This window comes from Mobula birostris, chromosome 15, assembly GCF_030028105.1.
Source record: "Mobula birostris isolate sMobBir1 chromosome 15, sMobBir1.hap1, whole genome shotgun sequence".
Classification (NCBI taxonomy): domain Eukaryota; kingdom Metazoa; phylum Chordata; class Chondrichthyes; order Myliobatiformes; family Myliobatidae; genus Mobula; species Mobula birostris.
The window spans coordinates 50101285-50121972 of NC_092384.1; the positions used below are offsets into that span (position 1 = coordinate 50101285).

The window sequence follows — 20688 nt, forward strand, 5'->3', positions numbered from 1 at the left end:
TTTCTTCTGATTACAGAATCAGGACAATGAACCTTTATTGGTGTTGTAATAGGTCAAGAATATATGCAAATATTGCACATTGATTGCAATGGATCATTGTCACATGTAAATAAAACAAAAACCTAAGAATTTTACTGCAAATTATTGCTTGCTGATGCACATAATTAAGAATATCATCATTCTCTGAGCTGCTGCTTTCCCCATCTCTGCTTATCCTTCCCTGTGTCTATGTTGGTAAGGATGGGGCTAATTGCTATAGAGAGAAGAATTTATGGAAGATATTTGGAGTTACATAGCTTTATCCTTTTTGTATCCACATAACCAATAATGGGGGTCTTCCCTTTAGACTTGTTTCTCTGTTGTTGTTTATCAACAGGAAGGTACAAAAAAAACCCACTGAATACTCAAGTTTTTAGTTTGTTCACCCCTGCACTTGAATTAGTTATTTTAACTAGTATTGTGATGGAAGCAGGAGTCTAGTGTAGAAATAGTCACCAAACCCTTGTGTGGAAAATAGTTTTATTTTACAATTTTGAAATCACTGGTTTCATTATAAACTAATACCAATCAGAATGAATGATACAACCATTTCTTAAAGCAAAAGCATCATAAAAATATGTAGGAATGATGGATTTGAACTTAGTTATTACAATAGCTAGAATATAGTATTATAATAAATTTAGAAGTGGAAACATGGTCAATTAGAATCTTATTTAGTAGCAATTATGGTGACAGCTGGCTTGCATGTATTAATGCTTCCTGGCTGAATAATACTATACATTTGTCAACAAGACTGTTGCTGCTTTGTTTGGGATGAAACCTAGCTTTCTGCTTGATTTACAGTGCAGTTCTCTCCCTGTTGTGATTGGAATGTCTACTCTGTTCCTCAGTGTATACTTTCTCCAACAGGTTTTTGCAGGCTGCATTGGGAAGCAAATCCTCAGGTAAGAAAAAGGCAATTAAAGTTAATCATAATTAATTTTTAAAGTAAGTCCTGAACTGAGCCTTTAAATATGTTGACATAGTCTCAGTGTTCCTATTGATTACTTTCAGTTGTGAAAATTTGGTAGCTGACCTAATGGTCCTGGTACAAGAAGATCTTATTTGTTGAAAAAAAATGTAATTTAGTAGTAAAGTATGTTTTGCACAACAGCTCCAATAAGGTCAAAATGATATATAACATTTGGACAATTATCCTGTCAATATGTGAAGAGATTTTAAACTGCATGCCGTGCATCCCATGCCTTGGGTACTGTTTGGGATTATTCAGATTTGGAGCAATTAGAATCCAGAATAAGTTTACTTAGTTTTGTGTCTCAGATTTAATAATTATGTAATTCTGAGCCAAACTTCTTCAAATTCATTTTGGCATTAATCCCAATTGCTTCTCTTAATTTTTCTCTTTCTTGGCCATAAACTGACATTTATGATTGTGAGGGATTTTCATCTGACAAAAACCTTTTAAGCAAACTCTTTCTGGAAATGTACTTTGAAATATTTACTGTCCATAGTTTACAGCCATTTCTACAATGTATTCTAGAACCTGCATTGATTTGAATTTTTCTTGAAGGTTTGCAATTTTTCTATGCTTGGCTACATGCACAGCAGAAATGATATTTGTGCATCTTTTCCATCACACAGCAATTAAGCTATCTTGTGTACAATTGTATAAATGTAAATATGAAGCACAGAAGAAATAATAAAGATCATAATGGACTTTTTATATTATTGTGTTGGCGCGTGGCCAAGTGGTTAAGGCGTCGGTCTAGTGATCTGAAGGCAGTGTATTGTGTGCTTGAGCAAGGCTCTTAACCACATATTGCTCTGTGACAACACCGGTGCCAAGCTGTATTGGCCCTAGTGCCCTTCCCTTGGACCACATCGGTGGCGTGGAGAGGCGAGACTTGCAGCATAGGCAACTGCCAGTCTTCCATACAACCTTGCCCAGACCTGCGCCCTGGAAACCTTCCAGTGCGCAAATCCATGGTCTCACGAGACTAACCAATGCCTGTATATTATTATATTATTGGGCTAGAAGCTTCAGTATTAACTAGGCTGTTGGAATGGCCATATAACTTAGCTTTAATCCTTTATCCCTTCTGCAAAAGTGCAGTTGCTTTATAACTTACAACTAATTATTAAAGGGAAGGAAAGCCCTTAACAGCTAAATCTTATGAATCCAATTGTCAGAACTAAGAATGAATTGAAGTCTTTTACTCGTCTAAGGCAGAGGCAATGGCACCACTGAAAATCTTTCACAGATCATGGATTATTTTGCAAATAGAATCATGGAACAGCGATTGGAACTATTTAAGCTGGAGATGGAATAGTGTAAGTAGAATACATGGTTTGAGAAAATACCTGAGAAGCTGAATTCCTATTGATGCATCAGAAGATTAGATCAAACTTAATGCTTTATTTAATGCTGGGATGATTTGGGAACAAAGTTGAGGTAAATATAAAGAACTTTAGAAAGTTATTCAAAACAAAAACATCAAAAAATGTGTGAATGGAAAGGACAGTCAAATGTTTACTATTAAGACATAAATCGTAAGAGCTTAGTAAAGAGATAGAAGCAAGATTATAATGTTGAAGCAAAGACAGGCATAGTAGGTCAAGTTTCATTATGAGTTGAACACTTACATCGTGAAATTCCCAGACATGTAGAGGAAGAGAAACATCAGTGATTAACCAAAGATAAGTATTAAATAAATTATTCTTCATAGAGCAAACTAAAAACTGTGAAGCTACAAAGCAAATATCAATTTAGAGGAATGGTAATTATTAGTGTGCTGTACTTTGTAATGAGAGGAAGTATGCTGATATACAGTATTTTAGCAACACACATCAAAGTTGCTGGTGAACGCAGCAGGCCAGGCAGCATCTGTAGGAAGAGGTGCAGTCGACGTTTCAGGCCGAGACCCTTCGTCAGGACTAACTGAAGGAAGAGTGAGTAAGGGATTTGAAAGTTGGAGGGGGAGATCCAAAATGATAGGAGAAGACAGGAGGGGGAGGGATGGAGTCAAGAGCTGGACAGGTGATTGGCAAAAGGGGATACGAGAGGATCATGGGACAGGAGGTCCGGGAAGAAAGACGGGGGGGGGGGACCCAGAGGAAGGTCAAGAGGTATATTCAGAGGGACAGAGGGAGAAAAAGGAGAGTGAGAGAAAGAATGTGTGCATAAAAATAAGTAACAGATGGGGTACGAGGGGGAGGTGGGGCCTAGCGGAAGTTAGAGAAGTCGATGTTCATGCCATCAGGTTGGAGGCTACCCAGACGGAATATAAGGCGTTGTTCCTCCAACCTGAGTGTGGCTTCATCTTTACAGTAGAGGAGGCCGTGGATAGACATGTCAGAATGGGAATGGGATGTGGAATTAAAATGTGTGGCCACTGGGAGATCCTGCTTTCTCTGGCAGACAGAGCGTAGATGTTCAGCAAAGCGGTCTCCCAGTCTGCGTCGGGTCTCGCCAATATATAAAAGGCCACATCGGGAGCACTGGATGCAGTATATCACCCCAGTCGACTCACAGGTGAAGTGTTGCCTCACCTGGAAGGACTGTTTGGGGCCCTGAATGGTGGTAAGGGAGGAAGTGTAAGGGCATGTGTAGCACTTGTTCCGCTTACACGGATAAGTGCCAGGAGGGAGATCAGTGGGGAGGGATGGGGGGGACGAATGGACAAGGGAGTTGTGTAGGGAGCGATCCCTGCGGAATGCAGGGGGGGGGAGGGAAAGATGTGCTTAGTGGTGGGATCCCGTTGGAGGTGGCGGAAGTTACGGAGAATAATATGTTGGACCCGGAGGCTGGTGGGGTGGTAGGTGAGGACCAGGGGAACCCTATTCCTAGTGGGGTGGCGGGAGGATGGAGTGAGAGCAGATGTACGTGAAATGGGGGAGATGCGTTTAAGAGCAGAGTTGATAGTGGAGGAAGGGAAGCCCCTTTCTTTAAAAAATGAAGACATCTCCCTCGTCCTAGAATGAAAAGCCTCATCCTGAGAGCAGATGCGGCGGAGACGGAGGAATTGCGAGAAGGGGATGGCGTTTTTGCAAGGGACAGGGTGAGAAGAGGAATAGTCCAGATAGCTGTGAGAGTCAATAGACTTATAGTAGACATCAGTGGATAAGCTGTCTCCAGAGACAGAGACAGAAAGATCTAGAAAGGGGAGGGAGGTGTCGGAAATGGACCAGGTAAACTTGAGGGCAGGGTGAAAGTTGGAGGCAAAGTTAATAAAGTCAACGAGTTCTGCATGCGTGCAGGAAGCAGCGCCAATGCAGTCGTCGATGTAGCGAAGGAAAAGTGGGGGACAGATACCAGAATAGGCACGGAACATAGATTGTTCCACAAACCCAACAAAAAGGCAGGCATAGCTAGGACCCATACGGGTGCCCATGGCTACACCTTTAGTTTGGAGGAAGTGGGAGGAGCCAAAGGAGAAATTATTAAGAGTAAGGACTAATTCCGCTAGACGGAGCAGAGTGGTGGTAGAGGGGAACTGATTAGGTCTGGAATCCAAAAAGAAGCGTAGAGCTTTGAGACCTTCCTGATGGGGGATGGAATTTTAGTTCTGTCAATCTTAATAACTATCCTAATGGGGGATGGAATTTTAGTTCTGTCAATCTTAATAACTATCCTAAAGAGTTAAATTATTGTACAGAGAATTTGCTACTCAGATGTAGAAAAGATGATGTTTAAAAGCAAGTGTACCATAGTCTTTTTTGAAGAAACATGAGAGGATAAATAATTAAAATGAATTGAGTGTTGCATGTCGATTTTCATAATACATTTGCAAAGGGGATGCATGAAGGGGGAAGGGGAAGGAGGGGAAATTGAGGTGAAATTAAGGGAAATATAACCACTCAGAAGAGAAAGCCTAAGGATAAAAAGCAAATGGTGACTGAAAGAAGCTCAAAAGAAAAGGTAAATGAATGTTATGTTGATGCAGATATATATAAAAAAATAAAAAGATCTGGACGTCACCTAAATGTCTGATGCAAGAAATTTCAGTATGATAAAATCATCAATCTGCAAGGGTAACAGATGAATATTGAGAGATGTAGAGTAAAAGGAGTTCAACAGATGCATTTTCTGTGTTCTGTAAGAACGAGAAGTCATTAAGTGTAATTACCTATGTATATTTACAAATGTTAACTCGTGCAATATTTTAGGTTGGGCTAAAAATATGTAATCCATTGATCTATTTCCATGGTGTATATATTCAGTTTGAACTCATTTCAAGATTAATGTATGTACGTAACATCTATTGTGTTATTAACCAAGTGTGAACAACCAGACATGCATTTGACTTATCAAATTTATTTGATTTCATACATTTTGCAGCATAAAATATCATTTGTTTTCACTGCACACACTCCTATCAGTGAATTTAAATACTACTGTATATGCAGTGCCTCTAAAAAATATTCATTCCCCTTGGAAGTTTTCATGTTTTATTGTTTCACAACATTGAATCACAGTAGGTTTAATTTGGCTTTTTTTTAATACTAATCTACAGAAAAAGACATTTCCTTGTCAAAGTGAAAACAGATCTCTACGGAGTAATATAAATTAATTACAAATATAAAATACAAAATTATTGATTGCATATGTATTCACCCCCTTTAATATGACACACCAAATCAACATTGATGCAGCTGATTGGTTTTAGAAGTTAAACACAATTAGTTAAATGGAGATCACCGTGTGCAGTCAAGGTACACACTTACAATTAATTGTAGTAAAAATACTCCTTTATCTGGAAGGTCCAACTGCAAGTGAGCCAGCACCCAGATAAAAACTGCACCATGAAGACAAAAGAACACTCCCAAGCAACTCTGTGAAAGGGTTATTAAAAAGCAGAAGTCAGGAGATGGATACAAGAAAATTTCCAAGTCACTGAACATCCCTTGGTTAAGTGAATCATCAAGAAATGGTAAGAATATGGCCCAGCTATAAATCTGCCTAGAGCAGGCAGTCCTCAAAAACTGAGTGACCGTGCAAGAAAGGGAACAATGAGGCTACCAAAAAACCTATGACAACCCTGGAGGAATTACAAGCTTCAGTGGTTCAGATGGGAGAGACTGTGCATATAGCAACTGTTGCCTGGGTACTTCACCAGTCGCAGCTTTATGGGAGAGTGGCATAAACCAAATACCGCACATCATCAGAAACACATTATCCTTACCATAAAGCACGGTGGAGGCTGTATCATGCTGTGGGAATGCTTCACTGCAGCTGGCCCTGGAAGGCTTGTGAAAGTAGAGGGTAAAATAAATGCAGCAAAATATAGCTTGCAAGAGAACTGTGATTTGGGAGAAGATTTGTTTTCCAGCAAGATAATGACCCCAAGCATAAAGCCAAAGCTATGCAGGAATAGCTTAAAAACAACAAAGTTAATGTCCTGCAATGGCCAAGTCAGAGTCCAGACCTCAATCCAAATGAGAATTTGTGACTGGACTTGAAAAGGGCTGTTCACTCACAAACCCCATGCAATCTGACAGAGCTTGAGGAGTTTTGTAAAGAAGAATGGGGAAAATTGCAATGTCCAGATGTGCAAAGCAGATAGAGTCTTGTCCACACAGACTCAAGGCTGCAATTGCTGCCAAAGGTGCATCCACGAAATACTGACTTGAAGGGCGTGAATACTTACGTGTTTTGTGTTTTATGTTTGTAATTTTTTTAGATCACCCTAACACAAAAGTATCAAAAAAAGCCAAATTAAATCCACTGTGATTAAATTTTATAAAACAATAAATCATGAAAACTTCTGGGGGGTGGGGGGAATACTTTTTATATACCTGAATATGCATAAGCATTCTTATTAATGTAATTTGCATTTGACCATAAAGGAATGTCAGAATTCCCACTAAAGACCAAAGAGTGCAACAAAGTTTCCTTTTAATAATTGGATGAAAAGCAAAGTTAGTTGGCTAAATCTTCAGAATCTAATCATAAAAGTGTTCTTGTGTCATAAAATTGAACAGAATTTCTGATAGGTTCTTTAGCGATTGCCATTTAATTTATTTATTGAGCTACAGTGCTGCGTAGGCCCTTCCAGCCCTTCGAACTTTGCTGCACGGGCTTCGTCTTTACAAGACTGCTCAAGTGCTGACAGATTTAACCCTAGCCTAATCATGGGACACTTTAAATGACCAATTAACTTACCAACTGGTATGTCTTTGGACTGTGGGAGGAAACTGGAGCACGTGGTCATAAAGAGAACGTACAAGCTCCTTGCGGGCAGCAATGGGAAATGAACCTGGGTCGCTGGTACTGTAATATGTCATGCTAACCACTACCCTGCCATGCCACCCCATTTAGTTCAATAGACCCAATAACTCTACTGCCCTAGAAGAACAACCTATGACTCTGGCAGCAAATGGATCTTAAAGCTGTTGTCAAAATTATTCATGCAAACAGCTTGGTCTTCAGTATCGTTGAGGTTGGACACATCCAGGCAAGTGGGGAACATTCCATTACACTCATATCTTGAGTCTTGTGTCTGCTAAAGAAACTCCCCAGAATACCCAGGTGCGCTGTGGTAAGCTTACAGAAGAATTACCCCCACATAATTTGTTTTTCCTGATTGGAGATTGATTAAATAATCTTGCCTACTGCATTTTGCTGTAAATATCCAGCCGGTTTGAGATCACTTTGGCTAGCGGTGATAAAGACTGTTGTGGACAAGTGTATTTCTACAAAATCATTCAATCTTCCCCAACCAGAAGTCCTAGATGAACCAAGAGATTCGAAATCTGCTGGAGATAGATTGATGGTTTCATCTACAAAGAGCACTACCATCTAGGCCATGCTCTCTCTTTTTGCTACTACCATTGGGCAGGAGATACAGAAGCCTTGGGTCCCACACCACCAGATTGAGGAACAGTTATTATCCTGCAACCATCAGGCTCCTGAACCGGTATGGATAACCTTATATACCACAACTCTGATCTAACTCTACAAGGACTCTTTACAACTCATGTTCTCAGTATTACATTTTATTTGCACAATGTGTGTTCTTTTGTCCATTGGTTGTTTGTCAGTCTTTGTTGGGTATAGTTTTTCATAAATTCTACTGTATTTCTTTATTTTCCTGTAAGTGCCTGCAAGAAAATGAATCTTGAGGTAGTATATGGTAACCTATACGTAATTTGATAATAAATCTTTCTTTGACTTTGGGTTTCTTTACCCTCGAGGGTGGCAATGTCCCCCTCATTAGACAAGGTGTGATTTTGGATTAAATTTTTGATACATAAAGAAATTGATGGTATGGAAAATGGCACAGAAGGGGAGTTGAGACAAGCAGAGATGAGCCATGATTATATTGAATGGCACAGGAAGCATGAGGTGTTTCTTGTTCCTATTTTGTGCTCTTGTGGACACTACATGGTTGGAGTTGTGATTTGGTTTTGTTGTTTGGCATTTATGATGTCAACACTGTTAACTTGATAACACGTAAAAGTCCAGAAATGGTAGGTAAGGATTTGAAGGAAAGATATGAACTTTGTGACGTCCTCTGGTCAATGATGTTTAGACACTGGAAGTTGTTTTGGATGATTTTGCAGCACTTGCATCCAAAACAAGAAATTGACGGTATTCTGCCAATTAGAAACATGGTATGCAAATAACTGTTGTGGGGGTGCTTTCAGTGTCACAGCAATTAATAGTTATTTCATGTTAAATTGTTAGGAAATTAGTTTTAAAATGGAATATTTCAAAAATTTGCAAAACAAAAATATAAAATCCTTGAACAGTTCTATAGAGTGATGTCTGATACAATACTGGTTTTCCTTTTTAATTTTTTAATAGTTTTTGCTTGTGTCTAAGATATACCGCTTCAATGAGCTAAAAAAAATATGTGTGTGTGATCTTTTGTCATCATCTGAAGCTATATTGTAGACTTTTGCTCTTCATGAAACTAAATCATGACTATTCTATTTATTTAAAATAAAATTATGAATGGAGTTGAGTAATTGCATCTCTAAAATCATTTTATTTCTACTACAGATTTCTCACATTTACCAGGCATACCAGATGACCTAATTAATTTTAATTTAAGGTTTACTGGAATTTTCCATTATACAGAGGTTTTTCATTTTGTAATGACATCAAAAAGTTTTTCCCACCTTCCCCTAGTTAATACTTCCATGTTAAGTTCTCCATATCAAACTTTCTTTTTATATCCATCCCTCTTAGTTTAGGTTTCTGGCATCCGCCATATTTTTCTCTTGTACCTGAAATGTTCCTTTGTGATTATTTGGATGTACCCTCAAAACCATTCCATTTATCAGCAATATGTCTTGGCATCAGCTCCCTCCTATATTGCTGTGGATATGGCATGTGATTGCATCTCACTGATGGATGCTGTTAACTGTGTGTAGATGGGAAGGGTTCAGTGGTGAAAGTGAGTTTATCAGGGAGGATAAGGTGTATCCAAATCAGATTAGCAAAATGTTTCATGTTTTTCAAATGTCTCATGTTCAGAATGAAGCATCCTAACATTCCTGTTTTATTTTAACGAGGAGATGTATTTACCTTAAAAAGTTGTAAACATTTCTTTTGAGATAACATACTTGCCCACTCTGCTAGTTCAGTATTTATATTGAACATTCCATTACAACAGAACTATTTTCAGCCAACCAAATAGTAAAACTCTTATAATTCTCTTTATAATTCCATAAGCTTCATTAGGTGGTGGTGGTGGAGGGGAATATGGAAAGAGTATATAACAAACTGATGCAGCAGTTAACTCTGTTGCCATTAAACTCACTGGTTCTGGGTTTCATGTGGAGTTTACAAAAATGGCAGAAAAATCTAAGCAATGTTTTGTGTGTGTGTGAGAAGGTCAAAGAATGCAGGAGAGGAGGGTTATGGGACTGATGAATTTGTTCTGTCAGGGCTGGCAAGGCAGGGATCCAATGAACCCAATGCCCTCATATATTGCTGTGAAGAAATGATTAGTATCTCAGCCAGAGCAGTTGTTTATACCTGCTGTATAACCACTGGAAAGTCTGTCAGCATTTGATGGTGCTTAAGTTGAAGAATTGCTTTAACAGCAGTCTCATCCATCTTAGCTGTGTAATATCCCCTGACTCTAACATAGTTCTTAACACATTGAAATAAGTGTAGTGAACTAGAACTGTTCAGCATCAACCTTTTTATCGTGACTCACTCTACAAAAACAGATCAGTTGCTGATTTCTCTTGGTCCTTTGTGGGGATTTGTTAAACTGGCTGCTGCATTTCTCTTTCTTTCTTTCTTTTTAAATCTTTTTATTGAATAAGTATACAAAAAGGTAAGCCATAAAGGCACTAATACACTGTTAGAATATAATAAAATTACAGGAGATATTAATACAAAAAAAAGATACAAACAATATAATTTAAACATAACATACTAAGGTAACATAATAGTATACTAATTTTTATATATATATATATCAATAGAGAAAAGGGAAAAAAAACCACTGTGCAACTAACTAAAAGCAAAGCAATGGGCTAACTTGGAACCGCATTTCTCTAACATTGTTGTGGTGCATACACAAGAAATTCTTCATTATTTGTGACATGCTTTAAAGCATCCAGAAGTAAGAAGCACTTTATTAGTTCCAGTTAATTCTTGGAAGTATCCTCATGCTTTCTCATTTGGAAGTACCTGATGCATACAATTAATAAGTAGGATATTTTCTAGTATGACTGGTACGATCTAGTTTAATCTCATGAGTTTCATCTTTTGTTTTATCTGAATACTCTGTATTCAAGTGACTGTAGTCTAGTTTAAATTGCAATTGTAGAATGTGTGAAATTGTCGCCTGTTAAACTAAAATTAGTCAACGTAGTGACATGCAGGTAGGTTGGAGGTTTTAAGTTTGTAATAGGGCCAAGGTGAGTTGCATCCTAAATGGCAAACAACTTTGCATCTTTTACTTAGTGGGTACTAATTTATATTTAATGATGGATTTGTTTGTAATAAACTTTTGTTGTACCATTGTGAATTACCAAAGAAAAGCTTCAATACTAAATGTGTGGAAAGATCTTAAGCTTTCTGTAGCAATTTGAAGAAAATAGTGATTGAAAGCATTCTTGAAGACAGCAACTCAGTACTACCATAATATAGTTTATTTTTCCATGTTAGAATTGGCATGACATGATGTATCCATTCAGTGGAAAAAAAAGGTGATTTATATTTTTTGCATGATTTTGATCATTTGAATATTTTTATTTCTGTTGTAATTTCTACTTGTGAATGTTTCTAAATTTTAGAGACATTTAGAAATTTACAGTATTTTTACAAATTTGATTGCTAGTTAATGGTTGTAAACTCACATGTGATTTTTTTTTTCCCTCAGCTGTTCTGTTATGTGGCTTGATATCCTCAGTCTTTGCCATAGCACTACTCCAATGCAAGTATTGTCCTTCCTTGGATAATGAGCCCAAAATTCTGTGAAGTACTGCAGCTAATATCCTGCACAAGAGTGGCAATTGTTGCTTATTCTTATAGTTCAATAACCTTGCAGTTAAGACTAAAGTCCCATTTACTTTAATAATTTCATGCTGTGTCTATCTACTGACTTTGTTTCATAAATAATAGTTCTTAAACCACCATTTAATAAAAACCTTTTTTCATGAATGAAAATGGAATTTAACCTCAATCATTCCCCAGTAATACCTACTGTATAGTCCACCCCAACTTATATACCTACAGGCAATCTCTTTTCAGCATCCTGACAAGTTTACTTCCCCACCAAGTACACTTAAAAGAGACAACTAATTATGTATCAAGTAAAAGAGGCCCAAGCATTAATTCTTGTGGTAGTCTACTATGCTGACATGAATATGGCCAGTTTATTTTGTCTTTTCTTTTGGGGGTGGGGAGGGCGTCTTGTTTCTCACTATTCCAACTCTAATGAAAGGTTAAAAATTGTATTTCTCTTTTCACTGACGCTGCTACCTGACATTCTGCCTATCTCTTGTGTTTTCTGTTTTCATTCTTTTCAGATTTCCAATCTCTGCAGTTACTTGGTATTCACCATCTCATATATCGTTCTTTATGGAAAAAAAAACACAGTATTGGTCCTCAACCATTTCTATGCCTTCGTATATAACAAATTCAATGGGCCAGATTTTCTATAACCTCACTCTGAGGTCCATTTAATATTTCAGTTCAGATTGCTGTTTATTAACCTGGGCCTTTAACCAGTACACTTTTCAACTGTGCACTGTAGCTGTACTTTTATCAGCATTGTTACTTCACTTTATTTTCCTTGTAAAGCAATCCTTGTGTGTTTATATATGTAGCAAACAATAATATGGAAGTTAGATCAAGCTTTTAACGAATTTCTGGTTAGGTCACTGATACATTTTGTAAATTTTAAACAAAAGAATGTCAAGGCCTTGAAAAGGATGTAAAGGTGACTTGCTAGAAGGCAGTCAAATATGGTGAGGGGGATAGTTCCTTGTAGAGAGATCTGAGAGAAATGGGACTTCTTCATTAGAGCATAAATTATTAATCAAGCTTTTAATGGATTCTCAAAATTAGTGTTTGATAGTAATGGGGAGAATCTCATGGACCTGCAGTGTCAATAACTGAAGAAGCAGGTTTAAGGTAGTTAGCAGAAGTTTTTTGAAGCACAGCAAGTTGTTATGATTGGAAAGTGGTGGTGGAGGATTTGGTAATAATTTTCAGAAGTGAACTAGACTTGACAGCTTATCATTTGGAGTATATAGCCATGTGGAAAGATGGGCCATGTCCAACTAATTCTGTCACTCATTTAAAGAGCAAACGACAGAGAGAATGGGCTGAAATAAATGCTCTTGCAATTTGTTTCTATAATTCTTGAACCTGATCCATAGAATTATTTTGAAATTGTTGGTTGCTGATGAAATTCAGGCTCTTTGCATACCATCAAAGGATGCAAACACTACAATATAAAAATTATTGCTGTGTTTCACAATGTGCTTTCTTTATGCAGCAGTTGCAGTTATGGTTTCCTTAATTGTGATTTTTCTCTTTAGCCGCCAGTACTAGACATCATCAATCCTTAAGTAGTTAATAGACGTATGGGTGTGATTTCTGGTAATACCATATTTACCAGCTTAATGTTGTTCAGGTTTTAAATAAAAATTTCTGTCTAGCTTTCTTCACAGTAGTGTTTCATTTATATATTTCTGCATGAAAAAAAACTATGAAGCACACTGACATATAGCCTTGTATTCAATCAGTCCTTACTGAGAAGCTGGAAATGTTATAATGTAAGAAGCAGTAGGGTGTAATTCATAACACCTTCTGAAACCAATTATGACTATTATTGTACCTTGTCTATTTCCTTGTCCACATACATACTGAAAAATTTTTCAGTCCTGAATATAGCCAAGAAAGCCCAAGATAGAAAGATTTTTGGGTACAGATTATGTGCAATCTCATCAGGATTTAAGTACTCATGTCCTCTGCCCCCTTTATGTTCAAGACCAAGGTTAATAAACAGAAATGCTCTTGTCTTTCTTACTACTTGCCACAACTTATTCCCTATCATAAACTACTGTTTATTGTTTAATTTCAGACAATTAATAAAATTGTTACTGAGATGAATGGGGATTAAAATCCTTCATTCCAACAGTTTTGGTATTAACAAATAATGTATTCCCACAGTCTCAGCTTGTTTAACTCCTTGTGCGTAACAATTATGATATTGGAAAAGATCAACATAAGAAATAGGTCGAATCAGATTAGGACATGTGGAATGGGACGAAGTGTAGTGATGCGGGGTTGAGAACTGGTTATTGGACCAAAGTCATAGACTAGGAACAAACTGAACCTTGTCTGGTTGGCAGTCAATGACTAGTGAAGTACCACAGAGATTTATGCTAGTGCTTCATCTGTTCACAGTCCCTATCAACGATTTGGCTGAGGGGATTGAATGTCGAAGTTTGCTGACCAAATCAAGCTAGGTGAGGTTGTAAGTGCAGAGGAGATGTAAAGAGGCTTCAAGGAATAAAGGCAGGAACATAGCACATGGATTATGCAGTGGTAGGAAAAGATCCAAGTTTATCCATGATGAACATAACAGAATTGTCTAATGTTGCTGCTTTCAAGGGATCTGGGTGTGCATGCATGCAAGTTACTGAGGGCCAGCATATAGGTAGAGCCAGTGATTATGAAGGCATGTTGGTCTTACAATGAGAAAATTTGAAAATATTAATTTAACTTTATTACAGTAGTATGGGCATTGGTGAGGCAACATAAGGAGTATTGTGTACAGGTGTGGTTTTCCATTTGAGTAATGACACATTTGGTATACGTTGAAGATTCACCGGCCTTAGTCCAGATAGGAGGCAAGATACAGGGAGTATTTTTTTCCCCCTAGACTGAAGAGTCAAGGATGAGAAGACACAGATTCAGAATGAACTGTGGACTGTTTTGGACTGAGACTAGGAGAAAGAGGATGGGAATTCTGTGGAATTCTTTGAAGAATTGTGAGAATTGATAGATTTCTGGTTATCAAGGGAATTGGGAAGTAAGGAAATAATTCAAGAAACTGGAGTTGAGGTAGTAGATCAGCCATGCTAATGAATGATGGAATGGGGTCAAGAGGCCAGAGAGGTTACTCCTATTCTTAGTTCTTATGTATTAACATTTCAACTATTGATTGAAGTTGTTGGAATATTAAAACTGGTTTTGCTTAATATATTCTTGTAAACTTCCAGAAAATGGCAAATAATTGAATATAAGAGCACTGACTACATTCTACTTCATTGAATTAGGATTTTATGGGAAAATAATTGTTTTTCTAAATGCATTTGGCAATCTGTATTTTTTAATCAATGTGTTGGCTTTGTTTGTAATGATGATTTTGGGCTATTTGCAATAGCCATTTAAAATGGGATCTGTTTTTCTTACATTGTGGAACACTAAGAATTTTTAATCAAGGTTTTTATGAAAGCTAAAGTCAGTGATTATGCTGAATGACAATTAATGATACATAGTTCCAAATTTATTCTTTGGCCTAGGAAATGGAAATGACAACTGTACAGAAACCTAATGTCATATAATGAGTTAGTAATTCTGAACGAAATGGACACATGTACAAGTGAGGATTAGTTTTTTTGTTCCATTTTATCAGGTTTTTTTTCCAGATGCTTGGGTTTCCCAGGCTCATAGATGACGAACGTTGTTGTGAGATACCAATGAGTGTGTGCCATTAGAATATACATTAGAGAGAACAACCTGAAGGTGGTGGGAAAATGAGCTTGAATTTTTATGTTTTGCATTAAAAGTCCATCTGCACTTAAAAGAAAAATTCTTTTGTCAACTTTGCTTGCAGAGAAGCAAGGTCCGGAGCGGAAACGAGTGAAGAAGGAGGCTGGAGCCAGAAGGTCTGGATTGTTTGGGGCAGGAATTAGAGCGGGCTGTCCACTCTCAGAACGGCAACAAGTTGCTTTGCTGATGCAAATGACGGCAGAAGAATCAGCAAATAGTCCAGGTCAGCTCTAAGAGTGGTTACCATGTTGGAAGGTAGTGGTAGAAATGGGATATTTTAAGATTTTGCTGTTGCATTGCTCGGTTTATCTTTGGTTTACTTTTCTTCCTATTATGTCACAATTGAGTTAATAGCTATGCAATAATTTAAATTATATTTTAATAATTTGACTAAAATTATTAAAAGCAGATGTAACATTAAGTATTTATTTTGGATAAAATAAAATACTGCAAATGCTGAAAATTTGAGATTCGAAATACTGGAAATATTCAGCGTTGTCGGTAAAGAGAAGTGTTAAATTGCATTTGGGCTTATATATTCATTGGTATTATTTAAGCACAGCAGCTGCAGTACAGCCTGTTCGATTCCTCCTACGCTATTCTTGGGAACTCAAACTTACCTTCCAAGTGAGAGGCAGATTTGCTTGTGCTTTTTCCAATTAAATATATTGTACTTGCTGAGCATGGTGTTGCCTTCTTAACATCTCATGAGGCCAGTTAGAAATTGGCTGATTTATTTGTCAAATGCAAACTGCTGGAGGAATGCAGCCAGCTCACCGCCTCCAATTCCCTGCCTAATTCCCAAGCAGTTGATACTTTCATCCCAGTACGTATATTCTTCAAATGTTCATTTTCCCCCTTTGGGTGATTTTTGGATGCTATGCAACAACGTCTGCTCTGGACATTGAACAACTTCAGACTGAGCTTCTGAAATTCATGTATCCTAGACAGACTCAGCTTTATAAAGCTTAAGCAACCTCATGAGGTGCACTATTTTTGTTCTTGCATTCCCAAGTATTTGTCTCTAATAGAAAGATAGGCTTGATAGGTTCAGTTTGAGCTTGATTGTAATTTGTAATTATATGTGAGACACAGGAACAGAATTAAGTCATTCAACCCATTGAGTCTGCTCCATAACTTAATGTTAAGCTGATTTATTATCCATCTCAACCCCATTTTCCTGCATTCTCCCCATAACCTTTGCCACCCTTACTAGGCAAGAACCTATCAACCACCGCTTTAAATACATAAGTTTTAAAAAAATTATTGAGATACAATGTAGAATAGACCCTTCGACCCTTCTAGCCTCACCACTAGCAATCCCTTGATTTAATCCTAGGCTAAGCGTTGGACAACTTATAATGATCAATTAACCCACCAGCCAGTATGTCTTTGAACTGAGGGAGGATACCAGAGCACCTGGAGAAAACCCACGGGGTCACCGGGAGAACATACAAATACTACAGTGCTGCCCTAATATATATACACAATGACTTGCCCTCCACAGCAATGAATTCCGCAGATACGCCGCCTTTTGTGGAAAGAAATTCCTCCTTATCTCTGTTTTAAAGGTGCATCTTTGTATTCTGAGGCTCTACCCTGGTTCTAGACTCTCCCACTATTGAAAACATCCTCTCCATGTCCATTCTATCTAGTCGTTTCAATATTCAGAGGTTTCAGTGAGATTCTCCTTCATTCTTATTTGCAGTGAGTACCGGCACACAGCCATCAAACACTCCTTATCTGTTCACCCTGTCGTTGCTGCCCAATGCCAATACATTCTTTCTTAGATAAGGTGCCCAAAACTGCTCACAGTACTTCAAGCTGGTGGATTTCAGCAGGACTCGCAGTCTGGAGATGTTCGGGCATGCCGGCGTTGAAGTCAGTAGGTTTTGTGGTCTATAGATGGATGACCCCATTTGTTTCAGCTTGTTCCTGCCCCACTGAACTCATATCTGCATACCTTGACTCTGTTTTATTCTCCTAGTTCAGTCCCTTCCTACCTTCATCCATGGCACTTCACACACTCTGGATCTTTTCAGTGATTTTTAGGTTCTTTGGCCCGAATCATCTTTATTTTTACTATGGATGTCCAGTCCTTGTACACCTCCATCCCCCACCAGGAAGCCTCAAAGCTCTTCAATTTTTTTCTGGACACCAGACCTAACCAGTTCCCCTCGTCCACCACTCTCTGTGTGGCGGAATTTGTTTTCTCGCTAAATAATTTCTCCTTTGGCTCGTCTCTCTTCCTTCAAACAAAAGGTGTAGCCATGGGCACCTGCATGGATCACAGCTATGCCTGCCTGTTTGTCGGCTACATGGAAGAGTCTGCGTTTCAGGCCTACACTGGTGACCGCCCCGCACTTTTCTTGTGCTACATTGTCGACTGCATTGGTGCTGCTTCCTGCACCCATGCTGAACTCGTCAGCTTCACCCACTTTATGTCCAACTTCCACCCTGCCCTCAAATTTACCTGGTCCATCTCCAACACCTCCCTTCCCTTTCTCGATCGCACTGTCTCTATCTCTGGAGACAGCTTATCCACTGTCTACTATAAACCCACGGACTCTCACAGCTACCTGGGCTATACCTCTACCCACCCCGTTACTTGTAAAAACGCCACCACCTTCTCTCAATTCTTCTGACTCCACCGCATCTGCTCTTAAGGTGAGGCTTTTCATTCTGGAACAAAGGAGGTGTCCTCCTTTTTCAAAGAAAGGGGCTTCCCTTCCTCCACCTTCAATGTTGCTCTCAACTGCATCTCTTCCATTTCACGGAAGTCTGCTCTTACTCCATCCTCCCACCACCCTACCAGGGATAAAGTTCCTCTTGTCCTCACCTGCCACCCCACCAGCCTCTGCATCCAGCACGTAATTCTCCGAAACTTTTGTCACCTCCAACTGGATCCCACCACCAAACACATCTTTCCCTCACCCTCCACTTTCTGCTTTCCACAAGGATCGCTCCCTATGCAACTTCCTTGTCCATTTGTCCCTCCCCACTGCTCTCCCACTTGGTACTTATCCTTACAAGCGGAACAAGTTCTGTACCTGCCCCTACACCTCCACCCTCACTACTACCATTCTGTCCTAAGTAGTCCTTCTAGGTGAGATGACACTTCACTTGAGAGTCTGTTGGGATCATCTACTGTGTCAGGTGCTCCCAGTGTGGCCTCCTGTATATCGGTGAGAGCTGACGTAGATTGGGAGACCACCGCCAAGCACCCATGCTCTGTCCACCAGAAAAAGCAGGATTTCCCAGTAGCCACCCATTTTAATTCCACTTCCTATCCCCATTCTGATATGTCCATCCATGGTGATGAAGCCACACTTAGGTTGGAGGAGTAACATCTTGTATTCCATTTGGGTAGCCTCCAACCTGATGGCATGAACATCGATTTCTCAAACTTTTAGTAATGCCCCTACTGCCCCCCCTCACCATTTTCCATTCCCTTTTCCCTCTCTCATCTTATCTTCTTGCCCGCTCATCACCTCCCTCTGGTACTCCTCTGCCTTTTTCTTTCTTCCATGGCCTTTCACCAATTAACTTCCCGGCTTTTTACTTCATCCCTCCCCCTTCAGGTTTCACCTATCTCCTGGTGTTTCTTTCTCCCCTCCCCCAACTTTTAAATCTATTCCTCAGCTTTTTAACTGTAGTCCTACCGAAGGGTTTTGGCCCAAAACGTGGAATGTACTCTTTTCCTAGGTACTGCCTGGCCTGCTGAGCTCCTCCAGCCTTTTGTGTGTGTTGCTCATAATACCTCAGCTATGGTGTGACCAGTGCCCTTTAGAGACTCTGAAATCCTTGCTTGTATATTCTCTGGAAATAAATGTTAACATTGCATTTGCTTTTCTTACCTCCACTGAACTTACAAGTTATCATTTAGGAAATCCTGCTTGAGGACTCCCAAGTCCCTTTGCACCTCTGATTTTTGAATTTTCTCCTCGTTTAGAAAAAATTTACACTTTTATTCCTTCTGCCAAAGTGCATAACCATATACTTCCCTACGCTATATTCCATCTGCGACTTGTTCACCCATTCTTTCATTTTGTCCTAGTCCTTCTGCAGGCACTCTACTTCCTCAATGCTACCGCCCCCCCCCCCACCCACCTGTCATGCACAAACAAGGTCATAAAGCCATCAATTCTGTCATCCAAATCATTGACGTATAACGTGAAAAGAAGTGGCCTCAAGTTGATTTTAAATTTCTTGATGTTCTTCAGCACTGGCCACATTTTATTAATCGTACTATTATTATGTGAAACTACAAGTTGGTACTGCTGCTAATGTTTATCCTAACAATAATATTTATATCTACTAATTACTTAAGACACAGTCGCGAGAAAAAGTTTGTGAACTCTTTGCAATTACTTGGTTTTCTGCATTAATTGCTCATAAAATGTGATCAGATCTTCATCTAAGTCACAATAATAGACAAACACAATCTGCCTAAGCTAATAACACAAACAATCGTACTACTTCTCGTCATTACTGAGTACACCATTTAAACAATCACAGTCGAGGTTCAAAGAAGTATGTGAACCTCTGGGATGATGCCTTCTACAAAAGCTATTGGGAGTCAGATGGTCCAATCGATGAGATGGGTATCCATCCAAAGAATGCTGAAGGATGTGAAAAAGAACCCAAGGGTAACAGTAAAGGACTTGCAGAAATCTCTAGAACTCGATAAAGTCTCTGTTCATGTGTCCACTATGAGGAAAAACACTGAACAAGAATGATGTTCATGGAAGGAAACCACTACTCTCCCAAAACAAAAACATTGCTGCATGTCTCAAGTTTGCAAAAGATCACCTGGATGTTGCACAACGCTTCTGGGAAATGTACTCTGGACAATGGACTCTGGACAGATGAGACAAAATTTGAATTTTTTGGTAGAGATGCACACCAGCACCAAAACCTCATCCCAGCTGTGAAGCATGGTGGAAGGAACATCATTGTTTGGGGCTGCTTTGCTTCCTCAGGGCCTGGACAGCTTGTAATCATTGAGGGAACAATGAATTCAAAATTGTATCGAAACATTTTGCAGGAGCATATCAGGGAAGTAGTCTGTCACCTGAAGCTTAATAGAAGTTAGATGGTGCAACAAGACAATGACGCAAAACACAAGAGTAAATCAACAAAAGCATGGTTTACAAAGAAGAAAATTAGTATTTTGGAATGGCCAAGTCAGAATCCAGACCTTAACCCAATTGAGATGCTGTGGCATAATCTGAAGAAGGTTGTCTTTGCAAGGTATTCCCAAATTATTGGTGAACTGAAATGGTTTTGTATGGAGGAATGGTTTACAATTCCTCCTCTCCATTGTGCAAGTCTGATCAGCAGCTACAGGAAACATTTGGTGGAGGGTATTGCTACTAACGGAGGTTCTACCAGTTGTTAAATACAAGGGTTCACATACTTCTCCTGTCTGGACT

The 20688-nt window shown here is 38.9% G+C and overlaps 1 protein-coding gene across 1 annotated transcript in view; it reads left to right on the top strand.

Moving 5' to 3' along the window:
- ankrd11 (ankyrin repeat domain 11) overlaps positions 1–20688 on the top strand; it is a 187114-nt gene that overhangs the window by 105820 nt on the left and 60606 nt on the right. Inside the window, exon 5 of the mRNA XM_072279752.1 lies at positions 15318–15476. Within this exon, the coding sequence (XP_072135853.1) occupies positions 15318–15476 (159 nt within the window). The remainder of the gene's footprint in view (positions 1–15317; positions 15477–20688) is intronic.